At 42.8% G+C, this 23,075-nt stretch overlaps 1 protein-coding gene across 1 annotated transcript in view; it reads left to right on the top strand.

Moving 5' to 3' along the window:
• Window positions 1–23,075, top strand: part of LRIG1 (leucine rich repeats and immunoglobulin like domains 1) — a 90,337-nt gene that overhangs the window by 40,547 nt on the left and 26,715 nt on the right. The window contains exons 4-7 of the mRNA XM_051627153.1: window positions 17,755–17,892; window positions 18,923–19,066; window positions 21,266–21,409; window positions 22,240–22,383. Coding sequence (XP_051483113.1) covers window positions 17,755–17,892; window positions 18,923–19,066; window positions 21,266–21,409; window positions 22,240–22,383 — 570 coding nt within the window. The remainder of the gene's footprint in view (window positions 1–17,754; window positions 17,893–18,922; window positions 19,067–21,265; window positions 21,410–22,239; window positions 22,384–23,075) is intronic.

The raw sequence follows: 23,075 nt of genomic DNA, 5'->3' as shown, positions 1-23,075 counted from the left end.
CCAGTGTGCATGGCAATGCAGCCTACATCTACAGGCAGGTGTTCCTATTTACTAGGGATTTACTTTTCCTTGTAGTGGAAAGTACCCATGTCCATACCACCAGGTGGTTGGCCTCTCGAGCTCACGGGGCTCCAGCTTCAAGACAATCTGTTGACTAAAAGTATATTCCTGTTATTTAAATCAAGGACATAATAGAGTGAAGTGAACTGGCACTGTTCCTGCTCTTCCATTAGGCAGTGTTAACATATGCAAAGCGGAAGAACTCCCTCACTGTCTTAATTCAATTTAGGGATCTTAGCTTCAAATTGGTGTCCATATCTCACTCCTGGTGTGAAGTGAGTTTAGTTTGATGTAGAGCCTTTGATCTCATTCATGGGGTACCATGTTCCTGCAGAGCTCGAGAGCCAAAGTGCACCTCTATCATCAGTGCTGGATCTAGCAAGTGTCTTTGTTAAATGCCTAAGTAACCACTTCAGCTCCTGCATGGGAGGGGATGGTTTGTGTCTCAGCAGTTATCAAACCTTTTAAATGTCTCATTCAGGTGGTGTGAAACCATCTTGTTTGATTTCTGCCTCTTGCTGCAGCCTCTCCCTGCTTGTGTGACCATGTGTGAAGGGCTGGATGTGTGACCTGGGGGCTGGTGGCTGCAGAGCAGGGCAGCAACTCCCTCCAAGCAGGGTCCCTCGTTTAAGACACGATCCCTTGACATGAGAGACCATCTGTCTGCCATCTGAACTGAGCTTACCAGGCTGCTGCACAACCCAGTGTGTTATGCATTGGGATTCAAAAAACTCCAGAAATCTGATTTATGGATGGAAAGCTTGCATACAATTTGCCATCCAGGATATAGTTCTAGGCCCCCCAAATTGGCTTTTGTTTCTCACAAAGTCTATAAAGGATCCAAGTTTCACAAGCCCCTGTTGTTATTTTTGCTATTAATTTAGCCTTTGGCAAAGGACCAAATTGCTAGAGCTTTGGGGTTTTTTTTAATTCCTGAAATGAAATAAGCAGTTTGGAAAGGAGGAATAATGACTGGTGGAAGGCAGTAGATTTACAGCTCCTCTGAAATCTTGGAGTGGTGCAGAAGGAAGGGTAAGGTACAAAGCCAAATGATAAAAGGACGGTATTCTAAACAGACCTGCTTAGTATCACTTTCCAGAAATCTGTATTGCTTTCCTCAGCTGCTACACATAAATAACTGATAGTGGGATCTGTAATGCTGCTGTCATACCTCTGCAAGAAGGACCTCTTTGTTTAGCTTGTTTCAGAGAATGCCACTTTTTCCCCCTGTTGCATTTCCTTTTAATTTTTATAAGAGGTAAAAATAATCTGAAAGATGTTCTAAAGTAACTGCTTTAATCGATGTTGCTGACTAACTCACATTGGAATGATTTGCTGAGGAAGTGAAGCTTTCTCCATCCTTGGAAGTCTTTAAATCAATTGGATGGCTTCCTAAAAGATGGCCCTTTAGTTCAACTCTAGGTTAATGGGCTTGATATGCAAATTGTTGGGTAAAGTTATTTGGCCTTGTGTGGTGTAAGGATTATATGGTTATACTGGTTTCTTCTGGCCCTTCAAATCTGTGAGGTAATAACTGGGGAGGCTGCCAAACCAAACCCATGGTGAAGACTCATGATGAAGACTGTATTGAGAAACTGGTTTATGTTTAAGTATATAGTGTTACAGTGTATTCTTACTGCTACAGAAAAATAAATATTTCCTTTTTTTTCCACTGTTTAGAAATGTCTGAAGTGTGTTTACCTCACAAACCTCTGAAGTAGGTTTTGTATATTGCATGTGGTTAAGTATTTCCAAAGGGCTGTGAATGTATTATAAAAACAAGGGTTGCAAATTTGTCACTCAAAACAGCCCTTTTGAATGATTTACTTTATCTCCTACTCTTCCTAAACTGGAAAAGACTTTTTCTCCTTTTGGTGCTGGGAGAAAGAATCTGTCATGCCTGATCACTTTGCATTCCCTGTCTTTTTAGTTTCCCACACCTGTCTCCATCATCCAAAACTTGCTTGACCCCACATGTGTGTGGACTGTGGGTCAGTTATGTATATGTGTAAGCATGTGGGAATCTGTTGGAGAGAGAATTCTCAAGACTTTCTTGCAAATCTTTAGATGCTTCAGGCTGCAGATGGATGCAGGCATAACATGCTATGCACTAATATACTGCCATAAAGCTGAGTTCAGTTTAATTACTCCTTGAAGAGTCAGTTTGTTTGCCTTACAGGTTGAAAATACTGCCAAAGTTGTCCATCTCAACAAGAGCAAACATAAGGGACTTGATAAGGCTTTTAACGGAACAGAAGGGAAAAATAATCTATGTATGGATTACCAAATAAAGACAGACATTAAATGCAAACATCTGGTAATGCAAAGAAAAGCCAGGAAATTCAGCTGGAAGGGGGAGAGACTGAATCTGGATTCATTCCGAAATTATGTCGGAGTAGTTGAGAGGAGAATCTTGCCTGAAATTCCCACAGCATTTGTAATTTAGCTACAGTTCCTAGACTTGGACATTTGGGAGTTGATGGCAGGATGTTTTCACTGACATGCTCTTGGCTGAGGATTTCCCTTTCCAATGTTCTGCTGCAACTCAAGTGTGTTTATTAACTCTGTAGGCTCTCAAAGACTGCTCCCTGATCCAGTGGGGAAGGGGAGAATGGAAGAAACCATTTATTTGCAGCAGAATTCAGCCTGCTCATATCCAGCTTCTGCACTAACTTGCATGGAGAGTCTCTGAGCCTTGCTAGCATGCCAGCTAAGAGGACCTAAGCTGCAGTCAGCTCTGCATTCATTTTACTACAGATTTCCCACTAACCTCTGTGCAGGTGCAAGCTCAGCCCTTACTGTGAGACCTGTCTGCCACTGCTTCATCTACCAGTATCCTGGAGGGCTTTTGGGGGATTTCTGCATGGGATGATGGATATGGATCCTTGTCTTCTGCCCTAGCTCTGAAACCTGCTTCAGTCAGCATCTAGTGATGCAGGCATGCCAGCACAGGCTGTTACACAGCTGTAGAGCTCAGTGGAGAGCCTGCTGACCAGACGTCTGAAGCAAGTGTGAACAGAGCACACTCTGTGCCACATCCTTAGTTCTCTAGGAATTAAAGAAGTTGAAAGATTAAACACTTAAAAATAACTTTCATTTCTTTCACTGTAAGTCTTTTAAGCCCCCAACCATTTAGGAACAAAGGGGACAGTGACCCATGGCAGTCAGCTGTATGTTAGCACTAGTCAAAGCTGTTTGAGGTGCTTTGGCCCCATGATCTTGCTCTGGATAAACACAGATAACAAGGAAGTCAGAATAGGGACTTTTGAAGCAAAAGAGTGTGAAATAGGATTAGCTGATTCACAGAGGATGCAATGACACTCTGCAGTGTATTTACTGAGGAAAGCGAAATCAATAGGACTAGTCTGCTGCCAAACTGAGCATAAAAGTCTCTTGAAGAAAATCAATCTTCTTTACAGACTCATTAATGTAAAGATCAATTCACATTAAAATGTAATTAAACAGAGGGCTGACTAATAAGAGAAGAATAAGTGATCCACTGTGCCATGGGCAAAATATATCATGTAAAATTTCAAAACTAAATATATGGAGATTTTGAAATTAGGAGTAGTAGGGAACATAGTCTGCTTGAAAGGACTAGTGAGCTCTGATGCCAATTCGGGGCAGCATGATCCTCATGAAAAGGAGAGTATTCTGGTATTCTGTCCAGATGTCAGGCGTAAGACAAGTCAAATACTGCAGTCTAATTTCTGCATCAGGAGTAACATTTCCATTTGAATTGCATGGTTTCTTTGGGAGCTTTTCCTCTAAGTAGTGGGAATTTCATAATTCTGGTTAAATTACTCACATTTAGTGACCCTTGTTTCTTGTCTGACCTTTGCTTTAAATTGTATTGTATCTCGCTAACCTTTGTACAGAATTAGAGTTGACTGGTCTTAGAGATCCCTGACATGGCAGAATCAGGATCATGCTATTGATGCTTTCTTAGTGAAGGCTTGGGAAAACAATTGTTGTTTCAGTGCTGTTTGCACTGCTTCACTAGTGTTGTCAAATGGGGTTTGCAGAGCCTCCTTCTAAAGACTCATGTGGTCCATTAGATTCTTTGAGCTGCTGTTTTGCTTTCACCCAAGACAAACATGTCTTGCAAAGTTAGCTGATGAATCAATGCTAGCAGTCTCTGTACTCTGCTGATCCAAGTGTGATCTAGCAAATACACCTTTGTTTCCACAAGCCTTTCCCAGGGGATGAGGTGATGTTGAGGTGTGATTCCAGTTTCATCCTTGCTTTTCAAGTGAAGATGGTGAAGACTCAGCTGAGAATCAGAACTGCAGGTTCAGTTCCTGCCTATGGCAGCTTCTCTGGGTGACCCCCGTTAGAGAAAAGAGCTTGAAACTGCTGCATCTCTGCTGTTTATAGAGCACACTCAAGCCTGAGCTGGTCTTTACATGAGGTGTGAGCTCACTTCACATTACTGACTGGGCTAGAGCATAAACCTCCATGTAGGTGGTGGCTTAAATGAAGAACTGAGGTTTGAACTAACACGATAGCATAGATGTAGCCTTGGAAGCCATTTGTGGCCTGGGATCCTGCTGTGCTAATTGCTGTACAAACAAAACAACTGCCTTGACCCCCAGGAGACTTAGTCTGCAAGTCATCTTTGCTGGAGTTATAAAAGGGATGATCTAACAATTAGAAATAAGGAGAATGCTCAGTTAATTCCATCTGGGTCACAGCAAGTGGTTTTGTACTCATAAGCACAAAGCACAGATGACTCAGATACAGCCGTGTGCAGGGTCCTGTTGAAGTCAGCAGGCTCTGCTTGTGTGCAGGATGTGTCTTGGGCAGCTCAGAAAACCCTGCTGCCTGCCATGCTCCATAATTGCTTTCACAAGGAAAACTTTCTCTGCCAAGTAAGGCGAAGTGTTGTATGCAGGTGTAGATCCCTCAGTGGGAGCAGATTCACCCCCAGCCCCAGCTTGCATCAGTTCTTACGTAATATCTGCAGGGACCAATTCTCCAGTGTTTACTCAGGCAGTTCATCTCAGAGGCTGGAGAGTGTGTTGCTTTCTGAGTATTTTGTCCATGCTACAGGCTACACTACTAAGCTTCTGGTTTTGAATGTGGATATATCAATGTGGTGAGGTGAACAGAAAGAATGCTGGCAGGCAGGCTGCTCAGTATGCAAACAACATAGCGGCATAAAATATTCTAAAATCCACCTCTCTTGTTTGTTTTGCTCTGAGTTCATAGTAAGCCTCTGGTGTGTAAAGTCTGCTAGTTTTTAAGGCCAAAGACTGCAAGAGCCTTTCCCAGTGGAGGAAATTCTCATTAATCATGTGCTCCCAAGTTCCAGAAGAGATGCTGTTTTGACTTCTCGTTTGGGCTGTTGTAACTGTTCTAATCATTTGCCCATCCTCTTCAAGCTTTCACCTACAATGTGAGTGCATAGAAATGGCAAATGATCTGAGGCTATTCCAGGGGAGTGAGTAATCATTTCTTCTAGTAAAGCAACAGCAGGAAAGCATGTAGTCCTCAGACTCAACAAAAGAGCATCAGAAAGCAGTCTGGGCACATGTAGAGCAGTGTGAAAATTGGCCAGAGGAAAGAGACAGTGAAAGCTGGTGGCAGCTCATGGAATACCAGTTATTCCTTGAGGCCATTTTATGTATATACTAATGAGGATAACTATTTTGTGCAGCCATGGCAGCTGCTTCTGCTCTTGACATCTGAGTGCTGCTTAGTAGGCCATGCTAGGTAAGTGTTGGTTCTGGAGGAAGGAGACGGCATAAGTTGTCTTGTGGGACAGAACACAAGATTAAGACTTGGAATACTGGAACAGTATCTTGTGTGTTCTACTTATCTGTTATACCCCAAGACTGAGCAAGTTTCTGTGTGGGTAAGTGTGCTGCTTCTAAGCAGGTATGGCCCCAGGACAGCTGTAATTTGTGAATGTAAAAGTGTCTTTTGTTGTGTTGTCCAAGGGCAGGTGTGTGTCATGAGTAATGCACAAGATTTCCAAGTTCTCTCCCTCTGCAGACCAAGCTTAGATTAGTTGTTAGGGTCATTTATGACCATGATCTTTTGTTAAGGTCATTATGAAAAATAGCCTCATATTTGAGCCTTAGAATAGCCTAAACTTACTATTAATATCTGTGGTAGATTGACTGTCTCATTTAATGGCATATAGCAAATAAAGCACATGTCTACAAAAGCAATTCCTTTGTTAGTCCTCACAGACTGAGCAGATTTCAAACATAACTTGCTGAGTTGTAAGGGTTTTTTAGCATATTGGAATTTCCTGCCTGAAAACTACTAGTAATGGCAATTTAGTTTGCTCAGGGGGGAGTAAAAGCAGAGTTGCAGCTGCAATAAAAGGAAGTTGAATTATTTCTGGGTAGAATTCTCAATTTTTCTCTCAAAGTTTGGCTGATTCAGTCTGGTAACAAAATAGCACAGACTTGGGAAACTGTCAGTATGTGTTCCTGTTTCTGTGCTTTCCTCCTTACTGAGATTGCCCAGTTAGTCCTCATTATGAGTCTTTAGCTTATCCCAGTTGTTAGACCAGCAGTGCTTGCTCAGATCATCATCTGCCCAGCCTACAATTCCCTTTCAGCACCAGCTGAAAATAGATGCTTGGGGAGGAGTAAGAACATGGGTGGGGCTAGATTGTCATGATTTTTTTCCAAGTATGGTGCCATACAGCACTTTGAGAATGTCTCCATTTTGCTTACTTTCAAGGGTCCTGGAAGTCTTGAGAGCAGGCATTGTCTTTTAGTTCCTCTGCATGTAACAAGGCTAAAGCTGTTTTAGGAAAGGTGTTTAAAAAATGAATCCTGCCCATGGGGTTCAAAGTTTTACCATTTACCTTCTGCTCCATATAATGCTTAGCACTTCCATCAATGCTTCCACTGGCACCATTAGAAATAGCATGTAGTTCAGGGTAAAGAAACCCTAGTAGGAATAATGTTCCCTGAAGTTCCCTGCCATGTCTAGGTTGGAAAATATTAGCAAAAAAAAAATCTCTAGAAAGCTCACTTCTAATTCAATAAGAGCTGGCTGTGTGCTGGGTTTTCAATTATGTTTAACCCCTAATTATTTCCTTAAGTAACTGCAGAGACAATGGAGATCACATCAAAAGTTATGATCTTACTCTTGCAAAACCAGCCCTGTGGGGGGTATGCAGGGTGGAAAATCTGATTTCTGGTTAAGGTAAGCGAGAAAGTGATCAGTCATACCTTTAGATGAAGTGATCACTTAAGAGGTTACCCTCCCTTCCAAGTGTCTGCATAACTCTTGCTTGTTAACAGGAATTCCACGTAAATATTGATAGGGAATAAGTGGTTGGGTGGGTACATGTTCTGCCTGTCAAACCATTTAATGTTCAATTGCACATAAGGGAAAATAGCAAAGGCAGCTGAAAAGTGCAACAGAAATGTAGAGGTGTATGAGTGCAAAGACAACTGTTCTAGTGGTCAGGTCTGAGCACAGAAAAAAGTTGGGCAGAGGGGAAGAAATTAAGAGTTGCTGGCAAAAGAAAGAATCTATGAATGGCCTGCTTTTAGACTTAAAATATCTTCTCTAGTCCAATCCATGTACGTGCTGTGTGGAAGCAGTTGCTGAATGGAGGGTTGATTAGCATTCACAACCAGGGAAAGGAATTGGAGTTTATGGAATTCTTCAGGTGCCCTGGAAAAGGAATACCTTTTTGGCATGTTCTTGAGACAGCTGTCATCTTTTTAAAAATAAGCAGTGCTGAAGAAGTAAATGGTCTTATTAAAGAACTCTGAAGAACTTACTGGCAAAGTGGTGGTAAATGCTTGCCACTGATTTCACAAGTTCTGCTCTAGGGAAGCCTGAACAGATAGTGTTTTACACTAGCCTGGTTTAGCACAATAGCAGTTCTATTCCTGAGCTCAAATTTTCTGTTTCCTAGATCTTTTGACACCTTGTTTTGCAGTTTCTTGAAACCATCCTTCCTGCTTGATATGCTGTATTAATAACCGGGGGCCTAGACTTTGTTGAGAAGAGATGTGTTCTTTGAGCATTGCTTTTCCACACCAGAGCTATTCCTTCTTGCAGGCTGAAATGTCTCAGGGAGCAGTGCTGACAGTGAAGTCTACCCAGAGGCTATCCCTGTTCTAGCGACCTTGCTGACAAGACAGATAAGCCCTTTCAACAGAGCACAAGTGTGTGTCATGTTGGAACAGACTAACCAGCCAGCCTATCTACATCTCTAAAGTGTTAACGGGAGTTTGACTGGCCAGTCAAAAATGTTTCTGCAACTGCTGCCTTCTTCAAGGGGCAAATACTTTAGCAACTTCTTCTGCAAGTTCCATGAGTCTTTATAGTATGCTCTGGAGAGTAAACATACTCATGTGTTGTCCTTTATTTACCTACCTTAGTATCAGGGCCACAGAGCTCTTGTGTAGTTAAAGCCACCTGATTTCATTGTGCTTCTGTCAAAGGTGGGAAAAATCCCTGTGTTACATCATGGCTTCCAGGCCCAAACAGTGCATGCTATCAAGTAGTCTGCTTGTAATTACAGTTTGGATTAATGTCCCAGCATCATGGGCAGAGTAATTACATTTGGTTTGCACTTTAATTGCTTTTTGGCTTGTGTATTTTCCCCTCCTCACTCCTGTGGAGAGACAAAAGCAAAACAAAGCCACCCACAAAACACATGCACTCACTAGGCTGTGGTGGATCTTCTTTACTTTGATCATTTATTACACAAAGAGAAACTAAAATCAGCATCAGGATTTAAGGATAAAAGTGCCTACATGCCTTGTGATCCTGGACCCTATTGGCTTTCAAATGGAAATACTGTCCTTGTTGATTAGAAGCACAAAACTTGCCTGCAATGAAAATGAAAACAGGCTGCTGTCTCTGGGAGTGGGACTGGGTAGCTGCTCCAGCCTCTGCTCTGGGCTGCTTAAATTGACATCTGGGCTGGATCTGGTTCTTAGCGTCTGTTCCTTCTTGTCACAAACCTGACTCATCTTTGAGGCCAGTGGTAAGGACGGGGGGCTGAGGCAGCAGCCCTGACATGGAGCTTCTCCTTGTGCTGGGGGGCTGTGCAAGTGTAAGGCTGTGGAGAGCAGAAACTCATCAGAGCACCAAACCAGTGGAGTAAAGCTGGGCTCTTTGGTTTCAAGGACTAACTTATGTATTTAGTTTGTGATAGAAAATTGAGTTTGGCTGGCAAGTTTCATCAGCAGAAGAAAGCCCTTGAAGTGTAAGTGGAAGAGGAAAAGCCAGTGGTGGAGCAAGAGACCAGCAGACCAAAGGCATAAGATTCTGAACATAGAAACACTGAGCTGACTGTCATCTGCCAGCAACTGAGTGACCCCTTTCACATACTGATGCAGCCCTTCCTTCAAAGAGGCTCTGCTGAACCTCACAACCTTATTCAGACAGCCCTGTGGTTTCCTGCATTCTTGTATGAAAACTGCCACTTACCTTACATGACTGTCTTCCTTCTATTCCCATAGGACAGTTCTTCTTACAGTTCAGCACTCAGCAGGGCCTCTCCTCTCCTTTGCAGCCTTTCTCAGTGCTTGCTCCAGATGGAAGCTAGGGAATGTGAGAAGATGGAGAGGTGACTAGCAGTGATTTGGACTGGAAGAGAAGGGGGTAAAAGATGAGCACAGTTATGAATGAGTGTTGACAAATGGGCTGTTTTAAAACTGGCATGGATTATGCTTAATGACTTATAGGTGGTCTCCTTCCATGCCATCCCAAACCAAATGTACATTTTTACTTTTATCCAACACAACATTTGCTGTATTTGGGTTTGTAGTAGAGGGAGATAATCACCTTTCTTGACCTGCTGGAATATTTTGAGGCAGAGCTGCACACGGGGAATAAAGCTTGGGCTCTGGTATTGAGTTCACAGAAGTTCAGGAAAGCACCTTCCTTGCTGAGAAGCTGTGTCAGATGAAAGATTCTTTGCATAGCCTTTTTTAATGAATCTGTGCCCTTTCTGAATGCATCATTTAAAAAGCCTTTGTGGAGGCATGAAACATCCAATGTAACCAGAAGGGAGCAGAAACTCGGGTCCTCTTGGAACCACCCTGTTGCTGATGGGGGGGGCTGTGCTCATAACAGATTGTCTTGTCTTCAGGAATCTTAATTACTTTGTCATAACAGGTTGTGCAATCTGCCAAGGAGATAACACAACCCCTGTTTTAAAAATGAGTAACTTCTAATCCTGCCTACCCCACACATTCTACTCTGCTAATGGGATTGAATGCTGAAGGCATTGCAAATATTCAAAGTCATATGGTGGCAAGTAAAAAAAAAAAGTCTAGTGAGAGTAAACGCAGATGAAAGTGAGGGAGAGAGCTTTTAAAAATTACATCACTTACCTCAGTGGATCTAACACAAAACATAAGGTCATCTAATGAGTAAAAGTTTATATAAACATTGCTAGTGCAGAAATATCCTAAGAGAATATGTATCTTGCAGGATGTGCTGGTTTTGGTTACGTTAAAAGAAAAGCTTTGTGCAGTTCATACTGAACCTGGCAAAAGCTCTTAATGAATGTTTATCAAATCTAGGCCCTTGGTTACATCCAGCTGCTCTGAAAGCCAGCTTCTACAGTGTGCTTAATCTGTCTCTTATCTGTGTGGCTGCCTCTTGAAAGAGTTATGTCAGTGTACCTGGCAGGAGGATAACATCTGCCTGTGGTAAGGTACCCAGGGCCTGAGGATGCTCTGAGGCCATGCTTGGACTGCATGCACCAGGGTTGATGGTTGCAGCCCATCAATGTGAGAGGCAGATGAGTGTGGTCCAGTGGACAGCCACAGGGTAGCCCTTAATGAAAACATGATGAAATGAAAACATGATGAAATGAAAACATGGCTCTTGAGTCACACTGGTCTCACAAGAATAGTCCTGTTGACTGCAGTGAAACAGTTTGTTTGTGAGAATAAGGAGTTCATAACCCAGCCCTTTGTAGTGTCGCTGACTTGACTTGCTGCTCTCAGGTCCAAAGGAATGAATGAGCAAATCTCCTCTCCCAGATTGTTTTTTGACTTCAGATGTACATGACCTGGAACAAAGCTGCAGATGCAGTGAAAAGAGAAAAAATAAAACAACTTTCTGGAATCTGCTGTCTGTCCCAGCCTATATATCTGTGGGCAGTTTGCTTTGTGCTTGTCCATCCTAACCCACCAACACAAGGCAAGAACATAACCTGATGAATGAAAGCCCCCTGAGATAGATCACTTTTGAAGCTGATGTACAGCAGATGGGGAAATGTCTTGAGACCTTCAGCCTGTTCTTGTCCTATACTTACATATGGCACTTTTTAATTAAAACAGCGTAAAATGATCACTGATTTTGTCTGCTGCATCATGGAAAGGCTTTCTTCTGAAGGAGTAGTAGGGAGAGGGAAGATGCTCACATACAGACTTAGGTAGAGCATGTAAAATTTTAAGAAAAATAGAAGATCCTTGTAAAAATTAGACAATCATTTTTGGTGGGTATTTTTTATTTGGTGGGGGTTTTTTGTAGGGTTTTTTTTCTTATGGGGGTGGTGGTGTGCTTGCACTGCCACTGCTCTGCTCTTGTGTATGCAGCCAGCACCTGAACAAACAGAGCTGTATCTGTGGCAGCCTGGGAATTCACTAGGATTCCTCAGGGAAGGAGTGATTCAGAGCATCTGAGAAAAGTGGGGGCTGATTCCTTGCATCCTGCCTGGACAATAACCCATGCAGCCTTACTCTGAAAGGACAGCAGAGCTGTTCCCATAAGCAAATTCAACACATGTTGGATAAAAATGTACATTTTTGTGATGGTACAAAATCTTGAACCTTATGGGTTATCTTGGCAAGTACCCGGTGTCTTGACAGTGCCAAGTGTCAGACAACTTTAGTGTGGCTTTTCCAGAGCAGTTGGGGAGCATAATGACTTACTTCAGGAAGTTCAGCCTCTTAGGGAAGGGATAGTGTGCCACAGATTGCCATCGTGTCACCTGCTTGCTCACATTATCTTCTGCTGCAGAGATAACTACGCTGCTACAAAGTAGATTTTTCACAAATTCCAGTACAGCAGAGGAATGTTTCCAAAATAAAAATATTTGGAAGTAAAAAAATGTTATAAGTAACAGGTAATAAGTTAAAATAATGTGAGAAAGTGAGTGTTGATAAACTGTATGAACTTGAGTCAGAGATGATGACAATGACAAAAAAAATGTGAACAAAGCTGGTCACAATGACACTCCTCTTTCCCTTTTTCCATATGTTAAGAAGCACTTCTGCTGGATTTTCAGTTATTGGTTGTAGCAATGTAACTGGAACAAGCAGGGACGTAAAAGTTACTGCTGTTGTAAACACAAACACATCTTCCATGTTATCAATTCCCCTTCATCTTGTCAGGAAAATTCAGGCACTGCATTCTGCTCTGAGACTCTGATTTTTTAAAAACAAAAAATCTGGGTTTTGTGTGTAGTGAGTTATGGGCTAAAATCAGATGGCAGATCACCTATGGTGAGTGTGTAGCAACCCATGTCTTGAATCTTCTCTAGTGTTTCTAGGAGGATCAATATTAAATCTCCATCTCCTCTGAATTGAGAAGGTGGTGGAGGAGGAGGGCAGGTATTTCCAGGCATCAGTTAGTCACAGCGTATGTGATCCATCTTCTGTTACGGGGCCTTTGATCCCTCTCTCTTTGCATGGTCTGTCTCTGACACCAAACCTTGCCTGTCCTTCAGTAGCAAACCCCATAACTCTTTCTAGCTTTAGGATTTGGTTTCTTCAGTAGTTTCCCAGTATGGAAACACTAACCAAACCCTGAACTTTTAAATCTCTTTCTTTCTGGTCTTATGATCTCCTTCATATGCTAATTTTTAAAGTGTGCTCACATATTAATAGAACCCTACCCGAGGTGCAGAGCCTCTCTTTTGAAGCTCAATTTTATTTTTGATGCCTGTAACAGGTGTTGGTTTAATTAGTTTACTGTATTACTGCTTGCTTTTTTTTCCTGAGCCCAGCCAGCTCTGTAAACTGACACGACTTGAAGGCCAAGCATGTGACTTCTCCCTGCCTTTAGCCTCGCTTCACACCAAACATTTGTGCTGCAGACTCCCAGCAGCCAAGGCAGCCTTAATTCAAGTGTTGTCTAAACTAGGAGGTTTTGTGCTGATTGTATTTAAATCAGTCCAGCCAAAGCCCCTCAAACATTCCCATCTGAGGGGCTGCTTGCTTTGATTTTCCGCTGTCAGCTTTCTGAGGGGCAGCTGCTGAGAGGAAGTGACTGTGGCTCCAACAACAAAGGAGTGTGTTTGCACTGCTCTCTGCATCCATTTCACACAAGTAGTTTGAAGCCACAGTCTAAATTAAATTGATTAGTGTTCTCCAAAGGACAGCCTTGCTGCAAAGGGGAAGGTGAATTCTTCTCCTCTTAAGTCTAGTGGAAACCGTTTCACAGCCTGTTTATCAAATAAATATTCACAAAGACGCTTCGAACGAGGAAACCCACCGGGATTAAAGTGTAACTTTACCTCTAAAATACAGGCTGAGATTCCTGGAAATGCTGCAAGCTTTTGACTTTGTGCCACCTGTTGTTTTCCTGCCACCCCCTTTGGCTCCCTCCCGACTTAGAGCAAACCCAAACACGCTTTGGTTTTGCTGAGACATTTTGCTTGTTTTTCTGTCTTGCAGCAGCCCAGAGGAGTGCAGAGCACACGTTCGCTTCCTGACATGGTCCTCCCAGGCTTGGTTCAGCAAAGAGCTGCCTGAGCTTAATCTAAATCTCCTGTAATCCTGAAGGGCCTATTCAAGAGTGGTGCAAAGTGCAAGGGCTAAAATGCTGCAGTACCTCAGGGTGTTGACCTGGGGTGCAGGCAGGTAAAGCAGCAGTGGCTGGAGGGTGACTGCCCTCAGCTCTCCTCTCCCCATCTGCAGCTGTAGCTGGTGCTGGCCTGAGGGTGAAGCAGCTCCTGAACACATGTCATATGTGTGCAGCTCAGAGCATGAAAGTAATCCATTGCTGACTTGGAGTTACCTTTTTTTGGCACTCAAATGTTGCCATTCAAGATCTGCTGTAAATGGGGTGTCTCTGGGAATGAGGTTGGACATGAACTGGGAATTTCAACTGTTTCAGCCAGATCCACCCATATTCATGAGCAAACCCAAATGGACTTGGGAGAGGCTCCTTAGTTCCTATGATTTCTTTTTTCACTTGAACTCCTTTCAATCCAAATTCTTAGTTCTCAGTGAAGTGCTGCATCGTCCTAGCACAGTATTACAATCCCATACAGATTTGTAAACCAGAGATAGAGAGGGGTTAAGAAACTTGCCCAAGGCAGATGAGTCAGTGCCAGAGCTGGGAATAGAAACTAAGAGACTTGGCTCCTGCTCCAGGCTCTAATTGCTCAATCTCACATTGAAGCTCTGTCATCGTATACTCTTGAGGTAAGGTTGGCTAAAGTGAGACAGGGAAAGCTGTTTCCAGGCTGTAATACCTGAGGAGTGGGGAGAGGAAAAGTTACTTGGAGGCAAATCGGTTGTGGAAGCACTGATAATTTGTACTTTAAAGCCTGGTTTCGACGATTGGTACTAAAATCTGATCTGTCACCTTTGAGGCCAACAAAGTGTAAACTAAGGAGCTAGTTGGGAAAACTCCAACCCTTTTCCAGTCACTGTTAAAGAGGAGTGGTAAGGTCATAATGTCACTGGTCTTTTTACTGTAAAACACCCCTGCAGTGAGATCAGGAGCAAAGGCAGATGAGCTGAAAGGATCCAAGTAGTAACAGGAAGGGTTAAATCGCATTTCAGCTCTTAGTGAAAGAATGAAAAATAAAATGTAATCAGGCTAGTAAAAGGTTTGGACTATGTTGTGTTCATATCACATGCTGTGTATAGGAAAAGTCAGTTGGGTTGCTTTTGTTTGAAGTGCAGTGCTTTGAGAGGGTGCAGTGCTTTGCAGCAAACTGTCTGACATTCCCCAGCTGGGACTGGCTGGGAATGGTGTTTGGAGCTGAGAGTTACATTTGGAGTCAGCCCATGTTTGAAGGAGACAGAGAGAGGGAGAGAAAGGAGCCTGTTTTGTTTTTTTTCTTGTGTGAAGTAATGCATCCATCTAATCTGCCAGCTGTAGCACATGAAAAGCAAGAGGCACGTGGACAGAACTCACCTGGAAATTGTGAACATGGCTCAAACAAAATAGTTCTTTCCTGTCCTTTTCTTCCCTTCTTAAAGTCTGTCTTCTGGGACAGGCTGGGAGATCTGGCAGGCAGGCAGATTGGATATATGTTGAGCAACTAAAACACATAAATATTAATATTCCAGAAAAAAATAACATTGGCTTCTGAAGAGCACTTCATGTCCAAACTCACTCTATGCTCCTAGTCCCTTGCAGACTTAGCTGCCCTGTGCAGGGATTGTCAGGTAATTTATAGTTTCTCCACCTTCATTTGTACAAGCTTTCATTTCCTGTTAATTTACAGCCAGGTCCATCACAGCCTGGATGAGATCAGAGTTGAACTCACAGCCCTTGTTTCAGGAGAGCTCCAGAAAACATGCTTGGGGTTTGCTTTCACTTACGCCTGTGTTGAAGTACTTTTCTGAATCAGGGTCACACATACGTTTAATAGACTCTCTTTTGAGAAGGAAAAAAGATTGAAATGTTTTAACTTGCTCATTCTACTGATCAAGTTCATTGCAAAAGAAACTAGTCCTTGGGGAACAGAAACTTGTCCATGTTTTTAAATGATGGAGGTCACAAAATTGTGAGTGAATTTTCTTGTATTTTTAGTCTCACTGCAGTGTAAGTTCACTGGGCCTCTGTTTGACTGTGTGCATGGATGTGAAAATCCAGTCTTTATTTGTACCTGTAAATGAATATCAGTCATTTGGATAGTAGCCATATCATTACCTTTTATACAGTTTGTGTTTGTAGAGACCTGTATGCCTGTAACCCATGGAAGAACCAGTTTGGGAACATAAGTTATTACTTATTTTCTTAATACATTTTTGCATTGTAGTAGCAGCAGCACATTGCTGTAGTGGTGTAAAATTTGTCCTTAATGTCTTGTGAGCCTCCACTGAATTAAGTAGCATTTAAACTCTTTAGTCAAAGAAGCATTAGTCAAAAGCAGCATTTTGGCAAATGTTTCCCCAGTGCCAGAGAGGGTTATGTGCTGGCTGTTTAAAGGGTAAGTCTCCAGAAAGTAAATTGTTCTGAGGATGCAGTTTTTACCCTCTTCTGTTTACAGATACTGGTAAATGTGGTAGTGAAACAATCTAGTTTTAATAACAGGGAGAATAAAGTTGCAGATGAGGGAGCAGAACCTGCGGGACCAGGTCCTTTGCTGTGCACTATTGGTATTTTCTTTGGAGGAGAAAGGTTTTATTTGAAAGGGGCTTGTCTGCACCCCTGGGAGAGCCTGAAATGGGGATGAAGCTGGAGAAGATGGGCTCCTAGACACCCATCAGCTTCAGTGTCTGGAAGGCTGCGGTCAGCTCATCCATCAGATTCTTGTTTCAAAGAGCTGACGCTTTGTCAGGAGAGCTGGAACGTCCTGCTTTGCATTCAAGAGTGCTCTCACTGGCTGCTTTCTCCTCTTCTGGTTACTCAGTGGGTAGTTGGCCAGATTAAGGCACAGTACTTGTCTGAACCCTCTCTGCTATCTCTTATTATTCAGCAAGTTCTCAAGTGTCTGGTGAGCAGTGTCTCTGTTTGGAGTGCCTCACTCTCAGCCTTGCCAGTAATAGCAGTGACTGGTCTAAATTCACATCAGGCATGTGCTCTCCTTCTTGTGACTAATGTGCAGTGTATTATTTTTTAATTGGTTACTGTTCTCTCTACTGATTCAAGCCAGAAAGGAGTCAGAGGAAAGGACTGGGGGGGGAGGATTTTAGTTCAACTGTTGAGCACAGATGAGATCTAGAGGTATTTAACTGTTCGATGGCTGTGGAAATCCTGAGGACAGCTTGTAGTACCTTCTCTAAAGAAAAATCCTAGTTTTAATCCTTCAGACTGGTGCTGGTAGGACAGCAAATGTAGCTTGTCATTATAGCGTCTGATCATACAGTTGGTGCTTGGGCAAAGCACTGGTACTGCAGAGTTGTCCTAATTGCACAATGGGACAAAGGTAGCAAAAGATGAGGAAACGTTTGCAAGACTGCTTGCAAGCTCCCTTATAGCATTTCTCTTCGTTACAAATCATTGTAACATAGTTCAAAGCTCTCAGAGTTTTCAGAAGAATCCTGAGGAATTAAGGAAACAATGTTTTAGAACTTTTGCTGAGATCATATGTACTTATTTGTTTCCTGCTTTGAAAATTCCATACTCTCTGGAAAACATTGGCAGGTTGTTTAAAACTTTGATCAGCACTCCTTTCCTGCAGGAATAAAATCTAGAACCTCAGTCCTTACATGTAACAAATCCATTCTGGAAGTGTGGGCTTGTAGGAGACTAAGCCCAAATTACTGGAAGAAAAACTGATGAGTGGCGTCAATAGCTCTGTGGAAGGGAAAAGTCTTGCACCCTACCAGAAAGAGTCTGGAAGCTTGCAGATACCTGTGAGTGAGTCTTTCTAGCCATAGGAACAGTGTGGGGATTAGGGAGGATCTTTCTGGTGTGGGTTTCTCCCTGGACAGCTGTTGAAGACTGTAAGTCTGAGTGTGTGAACTCAGGGGCCAACCTGTGGGCCTCCTGCAGCCTTGGATATTCTTCCTGTTTTTCTAAGACAACTAAACTCTCCATTTCTCCTCCTGACTCTTTCAGGCATCACAACAGGATCCGTAGCATTGAAGCAAGTCAACTGAAGCCCTACGTTACCCTGGAAACGTTGGACCTGAGTTTCAATGACATCACGGAAATCCGAAACGGCTGCTTTCCACAGGGACTTCACATAAAGGAGCTGTGAGTTTTTCTTGTTGAGAACAGCCTTTGTTGAGCTACTGCAGCAAAGAAAAGGGCCTCAAACCTTTAAGAAAAAGGAGAGGGAATGAACAGATAAAGTAAGAGGTTATTTGTCAGGATTTTAAAATCAAAGGAAAACTAGAAGGTAGGATGCTGTCCCTGTTGTCAGGTTATTTTTTTGAGCTCTATCTTTTTGTTTTCTGATTTGTCTGTTAAGAATGCAAATTATTAATTGGGTTGCATTGGAATGCTGGAACAGAGAAAAGGTATCCTGCTGTCTTCCAGGTATGGGTGTCTTTAGAGCTGTAAACCTAGAAGTAAGAAGAACTGTCTGTCTCTTTTCCCAGTGCGAAGTGTATCTGATGTTTCCTAGATTAGCCCATATGCATCTGGAAGAGGGAATGAGGAATGAGTATTGATCATTAAAATGGCTACTGAACGTTAAGAACAGAAATCTCTCATTGGTTATTTGAAGAAAATGAAGAGTTAAGCAGAGTAGTGCCCTCCCAATAGAGAAGTTTACCTGTTCAGGGAAATACAAAATAATCTTTGTTTTAGGTACCTTGGAAGATGTGCAGAGAGATAAATCTGCATGCATTCAAGTTTGCACCAAAGTTTCTGCCCTTGGTTGTCAGACGATATGATAGATACATGACTGATGGTTGCCTGATACCCAGTAAAAACAATTTCTGTGGCTAAGATGTCTGTGTACAGAAGAGCCCTGGAGCACATGTTGAGGAGAAAATGGGGGATGAACAGGTTCATTGCATGCACTTGGAATATTCTTTAGTTTCTGGCTTCCACTCCCCATAGCCTAGCAGAAGTAGCAGAGTATCAAGGAGCTCTTGGGAAGTGCACAGCACTTCTCCATGTTTGTCACATGGCTCTGGGCAAGACACTGTGCACTTTGTGCAGTCAGAAATCCAGCTGATTTGAAGTCTGTAATTTCACCAGCCTGTCTGAAGACCAAATGCTGACAAAAGGTGATTTCTGACAGAAATGTTCATTTTCTTGCTGTGATTTATTGCAGCTACCTGGGGAGCAACAGAATCAGCACCCTGGAGCCTGGTGCTTTTGATAGTCTGTCACGGTCCCTGCTAACACTTCGTCTGAGTAAAAACAGGATCACTCAGCTTCCTGTCAAGGCATTCAGGCTACCCAGGCTAACACAACTGTGAGTAGAAATGTGCACTTTAATTAAACTCAGCCACACTTTATGGAAACAAAATGTCCCTGAGGATATACACACCAAATGTCACCCTTCCTCACCTGCTATCTATAAAACTTAGAGCAGACTATGCAGTAGTCCTCTGCCAGCACCTAGTAAAACATACTGGGAGAGGGTCCCTTTTGTCTTTGTACCTGTTGGCTTTTCAGGCCATTCTTTCGACCAGGTGGGAAGGGAGGGATGCTGCAGCAGACATCCATGCCTTGTGCACTGGACAGCTTAAGACAAATCTATTCCCTTGAAAGTTCAGCCTCCTATGTTAGTTTTTTCAAGACCACACAGGTGTCTTTATGTGGCAATAAAAAAGCAACGACGGAAGGTTGTTAAACTGTGCAATGATATTTGGGCAGAGAAAACAGCACTGTAGATGAGTTAACACACACGTTGTTGTCCTGCCTGTGGTCCGTATGGCAGGAGCTGTGTGGGGACACAGACATCTGCAGCTATAAATATGGTTTATGTGTAAAATAGTGGCACTAATGGTTTACCTTTTCCCTTCTGCTCCTGTTGGAGAAATGGGCATAGCCTGAGGCCCACTACAGTCTTCCCATCAAATTTGATAGGCAAAAGGTCAACCTCTGTTAACAAAAGCTGTCAGAACTCACACCTCTAAATGGAAACCTCTTGACTGAGGGACAAATCCTTAAGCCAAGATGTGTCTAAGGAATGGGTCTGTTTTTGTGCTTGATACACGTAGGATTCAAAGCTAGTTTGGGATTGGAACAGTGTGACATGGTAGCACATGCATCTGAAAAGTCTGTTGTCTCTCAGTTGGAGGTTACTGTCTGTTGACTGGGAGCTCGTAATCCACTGTGTTTGTCTGCATCATGTGCAAAACTGTAATAAAAAGGAGGGTCAACTCAATCTGTTCAGGGGCACAGTTTTCTCTGAAAGTTGGAGTAATTTTAAAGACAGTCTCACATCTGGTTGTTTAACCCTATGGATAAACATTAGTTGCAAGTTCTACGGACTTGATGTGTTGTAGAATTTGTGTACAGTTGTTTTTCTGGCAAAGCATAGTTCACTAATAGCCTAGGAAGTGCAGTAAGGCAAGAGTCTTTAGGCCTGCAGACTTTTAAATTGCTTACTGAGTAACTGGAGTGCAAGTTCAACATTGGTTTTTTTAGGCAGTTAAAAGGTAAATTTGAAAGTTTCTTCAGCTTCCTCATCTTTTCCAAAACAAGTTCAGACGTTGTCACCTCCACCATTTTCTTCAACACAAACACTGAATTGGCAACTACACCTTGGTTAGTCTTGTATGGGCAGAAAGGTACCCACTGAAAAATCTCTTTTAAAATCTCTATCTTCAGCTCTAGTGTGTTGTTTCAATGAAGTTTTCCACTGACTGTGGAACTGGGTTTTCACCTGGGATGTCTTTTTAGCAACCCATAAGACTGCTTGATATGGGTTTGTAAAGTATGCTGTAATCTTGTTCATATTGCTATTCAGAAAAAAAGTATTCCTAAAATTCAGGAGTCCCTCCCCACCCAGGGGAAAAAAATAAATAAATTTAATGAACCAAGTTGGAGATTTTTTTGTACACACAAAATACTAAGACTGCCTTGTTACTGGAAACAACTTACTTCACTCTTTATTAGTTTCTTATAATAGGAAAAAATGTGAAATTTGTCAGGGGAACTGAAAGCTTTTCTTTCAAAGTTAGTCATAAAATTTCCTCTTGGGCTCACAGTTCTTATGGCACCAGCTTGTTTCAGAGCACATTTTTACTGGGTGGTTCCAGGTCCTGTAAAAACAGTGGGTTGTAAGGGAAATAGTGCTGATGTTTTAACTGTGTTGGTTCAACTGGTGCCTCTGAGAAAAGATGACATGTGAAAACTGATGAAAAGGATGAATGGCTTAAAAGAAATGCAGAGAGAGGAGGGATGAAGAGGAATTGCTGCACTTTGTTATTTCTCTAAAGTGAAAAGTGAAAGTCTGTCCCAGGGTGAGTTTATTTAAGCCATCACACCCAGCTGAGTTCCCTGGCTAGCTCTGGGATCGAAAGTTTCCGGTGGGCTTCTGCTCTCTCCTGGGAACTGTTGACAGAGGAGTTGTTGGCATTGCTGTCCCCATTGTATGCTGCACAGATGATTTTGTGAGAATGGCCTGGGATTTAATGAACTTGTATGGCCTTGGTGATTTTAGGGAGCTGAACCGGAATCGCATCCGCCTGATTGAAGGCCTGACGTTCCAGGGGTTGGACAGCTTGGAAGTCCTGAAACTCCAGCGCAACAACATCAGCAAATTGACAGATGGGGCCTTCTGGGGTCTAGCCAAGATGCAAGTTCTGTAAGTTGGAGACATGAACTCTTTTCACTTAAACAGTCTAGACTTCACCTGCTATTATATCCTTCTCTCCATTTTAGCAAGGAGTCCCATCACAGACCTGTGAGCGCCCGTGCCGGTCCTCTTGCTTCTTTCTGTGTCCTGCATGCACAGAGCTCTGCAGCTTTTGTTTAGTCGAGCCACTGATTACTAAAGCTCACTGATTTACCAGGTGTTCAATAAAAAAAAGTCCTGTTTTTCAAACTGTGGTGGTATTCCTTTGAAAGTGTGAACATTCAGTAAGATCTCAATTGGTCTTTAAATAAAAGCTCATCTGGCTTCTGCAAGTTTGTTTTGACTGACACATGGAAACTGTGTGTTGCAGATCTGATTATTCTGCCTCTTGGGATACCTAGAAACCAAGCCGGCCTATCTCAGTGGTGTGCTCTTTCCATACAAGAGAACAAGTTGAATAATCCTTGCAGAGAAATGCTTGAAACTTCCAACATGATTTGCTTCCAAATGTGTTTGCAGGTGATCAAGGCAGCATGTTTCTGGGCACTGCTGCCACACAACTGAAACTCTGGAAATACAAACTTGAATGGGATGCTTTTAGCCCAGTCTTCTTGCAGTGGAGCATATCTCTGCAGTCACAGCTCATTCTGGGCACTTCCTTTGGGTTGTCCTTGAATTTCTATCCTTCACTTGCACAGGAAATGCCCAGACACGCACATATCCACATGGGTATATAGAAGGGTGTGTAGGAATGGCTAAAATCCGAGTAATTGTTAGAAATTCTTCAGAATTTAACCAGTGCTGCTTATCTGTCAATTCCTTCTGATTTATCTCCACAGCCACCTGGAGTATAACAGCCTGACAGAAGTCAACAGTGGTTCTCTCTATGGTCTTTCATCTCTGCACCAGCTTCACCTCAGTAACAATTCCATATCCCGCATCAACCCTGATGGCTGGAGCTTCTGTCAGAAGCTGCATGAGCTGTAAGTTGGTTTCCGTTGTGGTGGGTTGGGCAGGGTTTGATGCTAATGTGAGGTTACCAGGAAAGGGAAGTAAGGATTGTTCTCAATCACACGGCTTACAGCTCCTGTAGAAATGCAGGAACTGCAGATTCCTAAGTGATGCCCTCATTATTCGTGATGTTATGACCTTCACAGCACCTGATTAATATATGTTTGCGCCAGAAATTAAAAGTATATAGTGTCAAAAGACCTGGAGAGTTTGGGATCTGCTGCTTGCCAATGCTTTTTAGCTTGCTAGTTGCAAGACATGCACAGCTTTCCATGTAATGACTGTAGAGCCTGGTGGTGTGAGGTGGTAGGAGCCACTGGGGTGTGCTTGGTTTGACAGACAGGATTGTGCTACAGTGTAGGGCCAGAGACCACAGTAGCTGAGATTTGAAAGGTGATTGTGTGGGTGTTAGCACACATCTCTGCAAAATAGTACAAGCTCTTGCAGGTGTTGCCTTCAGGGTAAGGCTGCTGCAGGGAGCCATCAGATCCTCTCAACTGAAACTCCCACAGCCAAAGAGTACTTGTAGGAGAGGCCTGCTCTGAAATTGAAGGGTGAGGAAAGGAAGCACTAGATACATCTAGACTGCCTCTGTGTACTTCTTTGAATGTGTATGTTTCATTCTTTATTAAAAGATCCTTATTCACCTCCCTTATTGCTACAT

Source organism: Apus apus, chromosome 9 (genome assembly GCF_020740795.1).
Source record: "Apus apus isolate bApuApu2 chromosome 9, bApuApu2.pri.cur, whole genome shotgun sequence".
Classification (NCBI taxonomy): Eukaryota; Metazoa; Chordata; class Aves; order Apodiformes; family Apodidae; genus Apus; species Apus apus.
This window is presented reverse-complemented; position numbering and strand designations above follow the sequence as displayed.